General features: G+C 24.2%; 1 protein-coding gene across 1 annotated transcript; it reads right to left on the minus strand.

Annotated features, from left to right (window-relative positions):
- Positions 1 to 412: 412 nt before the first annotated feature.
- On the minus strand, positions 413 to 7,264 carry LOC113363050 (probable deoxyhypusine synthase). The gene is made up of 9 exons (XM_026605538.1): positions 7,115 to 7,264; positions 6,099 to 6,330; positions 5,875 to 6,039; positions 3,836 to 4,009; positions 3,229 to 3,325; positions 1,806 to 1,946; positions 1,229 to 1,332; positions 631 to 756; positions 413 to 526 (listed from the first exon to the last, which is right to left on the minus strand). Exons 2-9 carry the CDS (start codon positions 6,297 to 6,299, stop codon positions 413 to 415), a joined length of 1,122 nt encoding a protein of 373 aa, XP_026461323.1. The 5' UTR covers positions 6,300 to 6,330; positions 7,115 to 7,264.
- Between the last annotated feature and the right edge of the window lie 5,969 nt (positions 7,265 to 13,233).

A 13,233-nucleotide genomic window follows, 5' to 3' on the forward strand; every position in this document is an offset into this window, starting at 1 on the left:
TTATACCACAAAAAATTCAAGTAACGCTTACCATGTACAACCAAGCCTAAGTAAAAATATATTAGAAAACATTGTGTTAGGTTCGGATGACATGGGAAGCACTTATGCTTTTTTTAGTGTTTAACTATTATAATTACAACATTTAAAACTATTTGTCTAAAATAAATAGTACGTTGGAAAAAATTGTACAAAAATAAAACATCTTCAGTAGTTTCTCACATTAAGAACTCTACAGCAACTTGGTCATATAAATCTTAATAAACTCTAAAGCTTATAAATCAGTCATGAATTACATACATTGTTCCTTTATAAAAAAAAACAAATACATTTTCATATTTGAATTTAATTTAATTCCCAAAAATATACATCATATCATTTACATATTTATATACATATATTATATTTTAATAATTTACAATAAAAGAGAAACATTTTCTAAAGCCTTTTGCTGATTCTTTTTATGGTGATACTTTGCAAATGTTTCTCCTACCAGGATCGGAAAGATTAAACTTGCTTCTGCATAAATCTAAAAAAGATAATATATACTTAAAACATATTAATTATATAATATATATATATATATATTATATATATATATATATATATATATAATATATATATTGCTCTTACTTTGACTGGTGTTGCAGTTTTCTTGATCTTGCCCCACGAAACAGCCTCATCGGGTCTAGCTCCACTATCGCTTCCATCAAATTCAGATGCAGTATTTAAAAATACTGAAAAGTCTGCACCATTTCGCTAAAAATATAAAATATATTAAGTCTTCTCATTTTAATTACTACAAAGCATAGAAATAAATTAAACAATGAAAAATTCTATTGTTGCAGCAATCTTTTTATAATTGATATTTTAATGTTAATTTTCTCACAATAATAGTTAAATTAAAGCTTTATTCAATTTGTTTCGTTGCTACTTAATGTAAATATTAACAAAGTTATTAAAACCAATATTCTGGATTTACTAGCTGATAATATTTTCATTATTTATCCTCTGGACAAACTTGTTTCAATTAGAACAAATTTAAATGTATATGAATATAAATAATATAACTGTACCTCTACATAAATTGTTTCAAGAAGTTTCTTGTTATATAATTCCAAATTCCAAACAAACAAATATAATTTTATAGATATATAAATCTTCTATTACTATACTATAAAAGATACAACAAGCTAATTGTATAAAAAGTTGAATTTGATAATATATTTACCATTAGATTTGCATTGCAAATATGATGCTTTATCAAACCACCACCGACTATAACCATTCCTGTATTCTTGGCCTTCACTGATATCGTGTTCAGTCGTCTTAAATCTGTAATAAATAAATAAATGACTAAATTTTCTGACATTAATTAACATTTTCAGACAATCCACTACATCTTCAGATAATTTATACTACATTCAAACAATCTAAAACATTTTTAGACAATTTACAACATTTTCAGACAATCTACAATATTTTCTAGACAATGTGCAACATTTTCAGTCAATCTGCAACATTATCATACATTTTGCAACATTTTCAGACACTGTGCAGCATTTTCAGACAAACTAAGTCATTGTCAGAGAATCTAGAACATTTTTAGACAAAATATAACAATTTTAAACGCCTCATCTCTAATTACTGTTAACTTTGTTGATCTCTATTAATACACCTCATCTCTAATTACTTCTTTATTGTCTCTAATTACACTCTCTACAATATTCATCTCTATATGTCGCTATTTGTTTCTCACAATATATTATCTTTTGTTATTATTTATATATTTATAATTATTTATTTACCTGATACAATATCAACAACTAAACCAGGATTTCTATAAGAATGAAAGTACATCATATCACCCAAGCTGCCATCGGTAAGGGCAGGACTGAATACTGGAATTTTGTTTTTGGATGCCCAATAGTATATACTTTCTTCACTATCTACCGAAAAATATATATAATAATAATATATTTTGAATATATAATACATTTAAAATCTTTAAATTATAACTGATAAAGATATAACTTTATTAGAATTGAAATTTAAATTTGGTATTGACCAATTCGTTCTCCAAATAGAGATATTATAACTTTATTAGAATTTAAATTTAAATTTGGTGTTCACCAACTCATTCTCCAAATAGAGATATTATAACTTTATTAGAATTTGAATATAAATTTGGTGTTTACCAATTCGTTCTCCAAATAGAGATATAATAACTTTATTAGAATTTGAATTAAAATTTGTTTTTTATCAATTTGTTATCCAAATAAAGATATTATAACTTTATTAGAATTTTAACTTAAATTTGGTGTTTACCAATTAATTCTCCAAATAAAGATTTTATAACTTTATTAGAGTTTAAATTTAATTTGGTGTTTACCAATTCATTCTCCAAATAAAGATGTTATAACTTCATTAGAATTTGAATTTAAATTTGATTTTTATCAACTTGTTATCCAAATAAAGATATTATAACTTTATTCAAATTTAAATATAAATTTGGTGTTTACCAATTCATTCTCCAAATAAAGATATTATATCTTTATTAGAATTTAAATTTAATTTGGTGTTTACCAATTCATTCTCCAAATAAAGATATTATATCTTTATTAGAATTATAATTTAAATTTGATGTTTACCAATTCATTCTCCAAATAAAGATGTTACAACTTTATTGGAATTGAAATTTAAATTTGGTGTTTACCAATTAATTCTCCAAATAAAGATTTTATAACTTTATTAGAGTTTAAATTTAATTTGGTGTTTACCAATTCATTCTCCAAATAAAGATATTATAACTTCATTAGAATTTGAATTTAAATTTGATTTTTATCAACTGTTATCCAAATAAAGATATTATAACTTTATTCAAATTTAAATATAAATTTGGTGTTTACCAATTCATTCTCCAAATAAAGATATTATATCTTTATTAGAATTTAAATTTAATTTGGTGTTTACCAATTCATTCTCCAAATAAAGATATTATATCTTTATTAGAATTATAATTTAAATTTGATGTTTACCAATTCATTCTCCAAATAAAGATGTTACAACTTTATTGGAATTGAAATTTAAATTTGGTGTTTACCAATTAATTCTCCAAATAAAGATTATAACTTTATCAGAATTTAATTTTAAATTTGGTGTTTACCAATTTGTTAACCAAATAAAGATGTTATAACTTTATGAGAATTTAAATTTAAATTTGGTATTTACCAATTCGTTCTCCAAGTCTTTGAATAACTTTTGAAGGTGTCCATAAAGTATTTTTGGTTTTTTGTTCTTCTAACATTTCATCTAGTAATGGCATCACCTATAAAAATAGAATAAAATATAATTTACACAAATTAGAATAGAAATTTTTATAATAACTATATGTCATGCATATATAAATCTCTTAAATGTATGTGAGAGAACATTGATTTCAGTATTAAATATCATCGTAATACTATATAATAAATTTGGAACATTCTAGAATGATATATTTAACAATTTATTCAGTGTCAAAAAGTCTTGGTACTTTTCTCAAATAAATTGATGAATTTATTTTATGAAAGTACTACATATTGCAAATATTTGTGAGAAAGCATATCAATGTTAGTATTTGCTGTTAAAGTACATATATTTAACAATACTATAGTAAATTTGCAGCATTCTAGAATAAATATTAATATTTTAATAACTATTTGAACATCATTACAATTTATCTATTTTATATCTGAGACGTAGTAGGACTTTTTTATATTTATATTTAATTTTTTATTTATATTTAATTATAATTTATATATATATATATATATATATATATATAAAGATTTCTTACCCAATCTTCAAATTTACAATAATTATCATTAGGGACTAATAGATTTCCAATCCTATTAATTCCATGATCACGTAACTCTGATCCTTTTAAACTAAAGTCGCCTAGATAAGTATCTGCTAAGCATTTTATAAAATCTTCTTCTACACCTCCAGCTGTCGCAACAATACAATCAACCTAAAAATATATTAAAAAAATTAATCCAAGCACAGATAAAGTATAACATCGTGATGTTGAAATGATAAAATCAAGGAGTAGAACATGGATAGAAATTGATTTTCAGGGAACTTGTATTCTTTTTATAGGACAAACAATCTACAATCTATCAGATAGTATATAAAATTTTCGGACAATATGCAACATTTCATGACAATCTACAAGATTTTTAGATAATATATTTCGGCAACTTACAATATTTGCAGACCTCTACAACATTTTCAGACTATTTACAACATTTGCAGATCATTTACACCAATCTTAGACGATCTGCATTTTTGGACAACCTGTAGCACTTTCAGACATTTTAAACGACTACATTTTCATACCTTTTACAATATTCTCAGACAATCAATTAATTTATTTACTCACTATATTTAGACAATGTATAAGTCGTTCAGTAAATCTGTAATAGTTTCAGACCATTTACAACGTTTTCAGATAATGTACAATATTTGCAGACCATTTTCACAACATTTTCAGATCATTTACAACATTTTTGGCCAACCTAAGATAATTTATTACATTTTCAGACCGTTTAAAGCATTCTTAGACAACTAACAACATTTCAGACCATATGCAACATTCTCAGAGAATCAACAAAATTTTCAGAAATCTATTAATTTATTTACTTATTACATTCACAAACAATGTACAACCTATTCATACTATCTGCAACATTTTTAGACAACATACAAAATGTTCAAAGAATCTGCAATGGTTGCAGACAATCTGCAACGTTTTTAAACAAACAACAATATTTTCAGACCATTTACAACATTTTTAGAATAATCTACATTTTCGGACAACATAGAACATTTTTAGACAATATTTTGAATGAAATGACAAGATTTTCAGGCACATCTTAGAATATTTTTGGCCAATATGCAACATTTTCAGATAACATAATATTTGCAAACTACTTGCAACATTTTCAGACTATCTACAATATTTTCAAGATAATGTGCAACATTTTCATTGAATCTGCAACATTATCATACATTTGCAGACAATTTTGAGATGCTTTACAACATTTCCGGACAATTTACAACATTTTCAAGCAAAATATAAGATTTTCAGATAATGTGCAACTTTTTTAGATAGAGTCTGCAACGTTTTCAAACAACATAGAACATTTTCAGACAAATTACAATATTTTCAGATTATTTACAGCCTTTCAAACAATATTTTCAGACAATCTACAATAGTTTAATGTGATATTTTCAAACTAGTACAACATTTCCAAACTATGTACAACATTTCCAGACAATCTATTCATGTTTTCAGAAAATTAACAATAAATTCAAATAATTCACAAGATTTTGGAACAATTTACAATATTTTCAAACAAATCACCACATTTTCAGACAATCCTCATTTTTCTTCTTGCTCTTTTCCCTCACTAAAAATCTTGTTGGAAGAGACATTAAAAATTTTACTTTAAAAGTAGTGTATTATGTATATTATTATTTTTATCACACCAAAACTGCATATAATTTGTTTCTTTGCTACTCGAATATCAATAAAATGATTAAAATTTTTACTAGCTAATTCTATTTTCCATGCTTCCTTCAATTGGACAATTGCTTGTCTGAATTATGTTTATTATTATTTTTATTATACAAAAACAATATTATATATTCATATTCTTTGTTTCAGAATTGATTAACTCGATATAAACCTGACAAGTTAGACTTGGGAATCAATCTTCACTTGGTAAGTCCTAGTTTACTTTACATTAATTTTATATATATATATATATATATATATATATATATATATATAATAAATACATTATGTATGTATTTATGTATTTGTCTACGTACCAATTTATGTTGCACTAAAAACCTAATAGTATCCCGCAAGCCGGACGAAACAATATTTGAAGTATACCCTAGAAATATTGTGCAATTATTTTTGCGTTTAATAAATTCATCTTCTTCATATGTATCCAGATCTCTTACATCTAGTGGTTCATCTCGGCAAACCAACTAAAATAATTAAAAATTATATAAGTATATTATATTTTAGTATATTATATTTCTTTTACCATTTTGTTTATTTCTTCAATGGCCAAACCCAAATTTGTGGCTTGGAATCCTGAATGCACATAAGTCTTAAACATAGCCTCATAATTGACACCAGAATTAAAATCATAGCCTGAAACTATAGGTGTGCCTTCAGGCATTTTGCAGCTGTCCACAAGAACAGCTTCTTTTGCTAAATTTGGTTCTTGGTGTTTTTCTGACATTTTGATGAAAATATGAAGAGAATTATACAACCTAGAAAAAAGAATAATAAATGAAATTGAAGTAATATAAACAAAGCACTCAGCAAGTGAATTAATATAATATCTTTAGTGTTAGAAGAGTCTTAAAATAAACACTCTACTTCAAAAAGATTCTTTATAACTAGATAATATAAATGAAGCACCCAGCAAGTATATTAATACAATATATTTAATATTTGGAGATTCTGAAATGAAACGCTCTACTTGAAAAAGGTTCTTTATAACTAGATAATATAAATGAAGCACCTAGAAAGTATATTAATACAATATCTTTAATATTAGGAGATTCTGAAATGAAACACTCTACTTCAAAAAGGTTCTTTATAACTAGATAATATAAATGAAGCACCCAAAAAGTATAATAATACAATATCTTTAGTATTAGGAGACTCTAAAAATGGGACAATATACTTGAAAAAGATTCTTTATAACGAGAAAACCATTTTAATGAAATCTGTTTATACGTTACTACTAATATAATACTTGTTAAATACAAATGGCATGTTAAATAGTTGACACCTTCAAAAATAAGTACTTAAATAACAATACTAGAGTACTTAAATATACTTATAAGTAGCATTGACATATTAAAATAAGAGTCTTGAAAAATAAATAGAAACCCCATAAGCATTTTACATATAAATTTGTACCTAACACATATTTATACATATATATGAAATACAAAAATTTATCTCACCTGCTGATTAATAACTAATAACTCTTTAACTAATAACAATTATTAATAATTATACTTACAATTAATAATTAGTCTACACCTCAAAAGCTCTGTCAATATAGGTTAGGTTAGAACATTTCAATTGTTCAAAATATATTCCACAAACTCATTTAAATTCTCTTTGTGTTATAAATAGCTTTACATATTAGTCATTGAATTAATTCTTATACAATTTTGTTTATTTAACACATATTTCTTTAATCTATATGGTTTTTGTTTATAAAAGATTTAATTTGAAATGTGTTTCATTGTTTTGACGTTTGATGAAGGAACTGTTGCGCCATCTTGTTGTCGAAAGCGGAGTGAAGTTGGCGGGTAATTCAAATTTTGAAATTGAGATTTCATTTAAAATCTTGACGGGTAATTCAAATTTTGAAATTAAGATTTGATTTGGCGGGTAATTTAAATTGGCGGTAAATTTGAATATTAAAAGATTAAGTAGCAATAAATCATTGATTTTTTATAATTATTTGCGGTTGTTAAATGAATTACAAAGTACACACGAAATAATATTACTTAAATACTGAATTTTAACTTATAAAATATTTGTTCATAATATTTTTTATTTTCTTAAACTACAAGTGTACTTTTGTTTTGAACAAAATATTAACAAAGAATCGTTTTTTTTTCAATAGAGTTTTAGCATAAATATTATTTTTCTTTTTATAAGTTATTTAATTATAAATAATTATCCATGGTGAAATAAAATGCTAAGATTAAGCATACCTTTTTTTCAATTGTTTTTAAAATATTAATATTTACCATACAAAAAATGTTATTAGAACAAGTTGTAGAAAACTCTATGGTCTTTGAAATATCCTACAATCTTATTTTATCTATGCCTACAACTATGTAAAGCTAATTTTTTTAATTTTTAAGTTATAAACAAAAATTACAAAAAATGTCTTGAAGAATTTTCAAACTATTATATTCGCGTGCAATTTTAAACCATAAATATTCTTTATACACAAATATGTTATATGAACAAATTATAGAGAATTTTATAAGCTTTAATTTATCTATCAATAATTTGCAATTTTTTACGTTATAAACATTTAAGTTATAAACAAAACTAGCAAAAAATGTTCGTGCGAAGAGTAGCATTTCTAAGCATTCTGGAACTTTTATATTCGTGCACAATTTTGAAGTATAAATATTATTTATACAAAAATATGTTATATGAAAAAATTATAGAGAATTTTATTAACTTTAATTTATCCATATACTATAAGTACATCTATGCAATTTAGAATTTTTTATTTATAAACAAAACTAGCAAAAAATGCCTCTGTTAAGAATTACATTTATAATCAATCTTGAACCTTTATATTCGTGTACATTTTTAAAGCATAAATATTATTTATACAAAAATATATTATACGAACGAATTATAGAGAATTTTATAAACTTTAATTCATATATTCATAGTTTTTAAGTTATAAACAAAAATAGCAAAAAATGTCCACGATAAGAATAACACTTATAAACAATTTTGAACGTTTATATTCGTTAACATTTTTAAAGTATAAATATTATTCGTGCAAAAATTTTTTATATGAACAAATTATAGAGAATTTTATAGACTTCAGTTTATTCCTATACTATAAATATATGCAACTTATAATTTTTAAGTTATAAACAAAAATATAAAAAAAGTCCTTGATAACAATAATGTAAAACGGGAGGACTGTTGAAACACCTGCAGAAAAAAGTGTTATAAGAACAAATTGTAGGAAAATTTATAAACTTTAATTTATACACACACACACACACATATATATATATATATATATATATATATATATATATATATTATACATTTTCCATATCTGATCTAGAAATCACAAACTATCGATTTCAATCGATCGATTTTGATTGATCGTTCATCGATTTTGTAGATGTGTGGTTGTTACTCTTTCATTTTAATAAAAAAAAATGATAAAAAAAATAATAACGAATGGAAGCACTAAACAAAAGATCTCTAATCTATGACTGATGATGACAGCCACCAAAAACATAACGTTTGCTTTTATTTTTCAAAAGTTTTATCAATGGATCGAAGAAATTGTTCTAAGAAACACGATGAGACGAGTATTATTGATCACATGGAAAAGTTGATGTTTTTTTTTGGATTTTTAGTTGTAAGTGGAAAAATATCAATTGTAGATTAATACTGTATAAAGGTTATTTAAAGATTATAAAATTTTGCACAAAATTGTCTTATAACATAACCTTATACAATTATTGCAAATTGACGATTAACCTATATATTGATCGCATGGAAAGGTGATGTCCTTTCCTGAATTTTCAGTCGTAACTGGAAAAATATCAATTGTAGCTTAATACTGTGTTAAGGTAATTTAAAGAAACCAAAATTTTGCACAAATTTGTCTTACAACATATTTTTATACAATTAAAACAAATGCATCAAAATTTAGTTCAAATGAAACATGATGAGACTTGTTACAGCACATATGGAAAAGTTGATGGTTTTCTTTGAATTTTCTGTCGTAACTGGAAAAATATCAATTGTAGCTTAATACTGTGTTAAGGTAATTTAAAGCTTACAAAATTTTGCACAAATTTGTCTTACAACATAATTTTATACAATAATCACACATGCTTTAAAAATTACTTCGAATGAAACTCATTCATTCATTGCAAATGCATTAAAATTTAGTTCAAATGAAACACGAAGAGTCGTACTACTGATTACATGGAAAAGTTGATGCGTTTTTTTGGATTTCGAGTCGCTACTGGAAAAATATTAATTGTGGCTTAATACTGTGTTAGATTATAAAATTTTGCACAAATTTGTCTTATAACATAATTCTATACAATTCTATACAGAAAAAAATTGAGCCAAATTGTACTCACATAACTATCACAGGTTTAACTCAGCAAAGTTGATTTTTAAACGCGATTTTACAATAAAACTAAAATTCGCACAAATTTTTTGTATGAACAAACTTTGTAGATAATTTTATCATCTACAAATTTCCCATATACAAAAATAAGCTCATAATAATACTTATCTCACTATGATATATGAAAAAATATCGTTATCCAACTGTGCGCAGACTTTAGTATAATAGATTTTACAGTACCATTTTCTAATAAAAGTACTATTAGTGTAAATATTTTGAATATATACACTATATAGAGAATTTTATCAACTATAATTTTGCAAAACATTGTAATTAGTTAAAATCAATTATTTCTTGTAAGGCAAAATGTAGAAAAATGTAACTTCGAATTTTGTGCTTAAACTTTTGATTTTAGTTAAACAGGTTAATTTTTATAATTCAGCAGAAACTATAGATATAAATTGTTATATATATATATATATATATATATATATTTATATATATATATATATATATATTTATATTGATTGTTTCTTTTCCGAACAGTAAATCCAATAATAAAAAACAATTTGTTTTTTGAAGATGTTTAATACGACGTTTCGGAACTAGGTACGTTCCATCATCAGGTTTATTCTGTCAAATACAATGTTTTTTAAAATACTGATTAACATTAATTAACAATGGTCAATACAGATTAATTAGAAAAAAATTTTGTTATAAAGGAATGGATTATGTACCGGATAGATAGTAATAAGACTTAACTAAAAAAGGTTTTATATAAAATTGAGAAGCGAAAATTATTTACCTGTAATAATTTATATATCCATATCACTAATATTTTTTTTTTTTTTTGTTAAAAACACTCGATTTTTTTGGAAGATATTTGTAGATGTTACGACTACACAAGACTTAAACACACTGATATGGATTTCTGTCTGCCAGATGTAAAGGACAAAGCACGGAACTCTTGGCAAAAATGATTTTTTATGGCTCTTGTTTGGTAATTTACGAAAAAAGGAAAAATATTGCTTTAGTAAATGTTGAGAAATATTATGTATATATATATATATATATACATACATACATGAACATGTATATGCACACCTACATACTCATACATACATATGCACATATCTATATATTAATGTATCCACAATTATACACATGAACACATATGCAAGTGTATGTGTATAGTGTATACCCAAAAAACATACATATAAGCATATATATGGATGTACATATATTATAACATATATACATGTATATATATACACATATTCAAAAACTATTAGGATTAATTATTTTTAATCAGGTTTAAAAAATTTAAATATGAGTCATGAATGATATTGTGATCTGATCTTTTATTAACACTTTTTGACGAATTCAAAAAGATTAAACTGCTTTCAGAAAAAAGTCTTTTAAAAGTACAATCCTCTCTATATAAAATATTGGGTTCAAAGGTGAAATTATGTGAGTTTTCGATGGAATGCTGAACAAGAGTACTTTGGAAAAGAAACAATCAATATATTGAAAAAATCCAGGACTTATCTATTGAATATATTTATATATATATATATATATATTTATATATATATATATATATATATTTATATATATATATATATATATATATATATTCGTAAATGTTTAAGAATATCATAATGTATATAATATTTTAAGTGCGGCATAAATTTACGTGCTGATTTTTTAAAAACTCATAAAAATATTAACGACCATGCAAAAGTCTGTTTGTTTTTTCAGCCTAAATTATACATATATACATAAATACATTCATAAATATAAAAAATATATATACATATGTGTATATGTATAAGCAAAAACCAAACATAAAATCCGACGACCATAAAAATCTAGACTTGTATAATATTTTACGACTTGTTTTAACAGTTCAACCCTGTATTTAGTCTAACCCTGAGGGTCTCTTATAAATATATATATATATATATATATATATATATATATATATGACCTTACAACCACTAGAAATTAGTTTATTATACAAAATGATTTTATAAACAATTTTGATGCTCTGGTTACATTTTTTTACACTTGGCTTCATAATTACCAAACTATTATTTACAGCATACCAAACATTATTTCCAAATAAAATATTCTACAACTTTATAGCTGATGAAATTATCTATAAAATTTGTTTATACAAAAATTTTGTACGATTTTTAGTTTTATCACAAAATCGCATTTAAAACTACACTTTGCTAAATTGAACTTTGTGTTTGTTTTGTTTGGAATCAAAAGTGGTACATTTTTTATATTTTTAGTCATAATTAATAAACTATAACTATAGCTAAAAATTGCCTTCAGGAAAGTTGTAGTTAATTAAATTCTTTACAAAACATATGTATGTAACAAAAATTCGTACAAATTTTGCTTCTGGCACTAAAATTCAATTTAATATCAAATTTTGTCAAACTAAACCAAGTGTATAGATTCATGCTTACCTTACGTTGGTGTAGTTACAATTTTTACAAATCGTATTAAGCATATCGTCTTAACGGGGTTCTATTGTGTTCTTTGTTGCTCCTTTAGTTTTTTTTTTCATTTTTTGTTTCTTTATTTTATGATTTTATTCTACGGGCGCTTTCTTAAACAACTAAACCGATATTTCATCATTTAAGAGCCACGGCGTCCCGATCGTAAATCTAGAGGCGAAAGGATTCTTTAAAATTTATGTGTATATATACACATGTATGTATAAATATAAATATACATATAAAGAGAATATGTATACACATATATAAATATTTGCAATGGTATAAAAGTGGTTCCAAACGCGCCAACGCTAAATACTAATGTCAAGGTGTATTTTTTTATTGTACCTCTTGTAACTTTCAAACCATTCGATTAATATGAATGATGCGTTAAATGATTTTTTAGAAAATTTAATAACGTACAATTCTGTCTAATATTACATTTCCTTAAAGCAATTCGGTATGCTCTAAAATCACGATTGAAAATATGTCATTTTAACGCTATTTTGCTTGCAACATGTATTATTACATATATTACATTATAATATAGAAGATACCTAGATTTTATCTATAGACAGGTTTGAGATAATAAAATCATCTACAACTTTTTCATACACAACATTATTGTTCAATGTTTCCTTAGATCAATAAATTATATCCAAATTTAGTTACACGTAACAAATACGTAACACAAAACATACACTTTTTCATATTTTAACATATAACTTTAAAACTGTACGACGGAAATACGAAAAATTTGATAAAATCTTTTAATAATTTGT

The sequence above is a fragment of the Ctenocephalides felis genome, unplaced genomic scaffold, assembly GCF_003426905.1.
Source record: "Ctenocephalides felis isolate EL2017-DRISC unplaced genomic scaffold, ASM342690v1 CF-g0.4_SCAFFOLD_00845, whole genome shotgun sequence".
Classification (NCBI taxonomy): Eukaryota; Metazoa; Arthropoda; class Insecta; order Siphonaptera; family Pulicidae; genus Ctenocephalides; species Ctenocephalides felis.

Bases quoted from the DNA above. Each gene is read 5' to 3' on its own strand.
- LOC113363050 (XM_026605538.1), bottom strand. From the start codon at position 6,299: ATGTCAGAAAAACACCAAGAACCAAATTTAGCAAAAGAAGCTGTTCTT. The intron at 6,040-6,098 runs GTAAAAGAAATA...TAATTATTTTAG, and splicing joins TTGAAGAAATAAACAAAATG to TTGGTTTGCCGAGATGAACC. The intron at 757-1,228 runs GTAAATATATTA...TTATATTTTTAG, and splicing joins TTTGCAATGCAAATCTAATG to CGAAATGGTGCAGACTTTTC.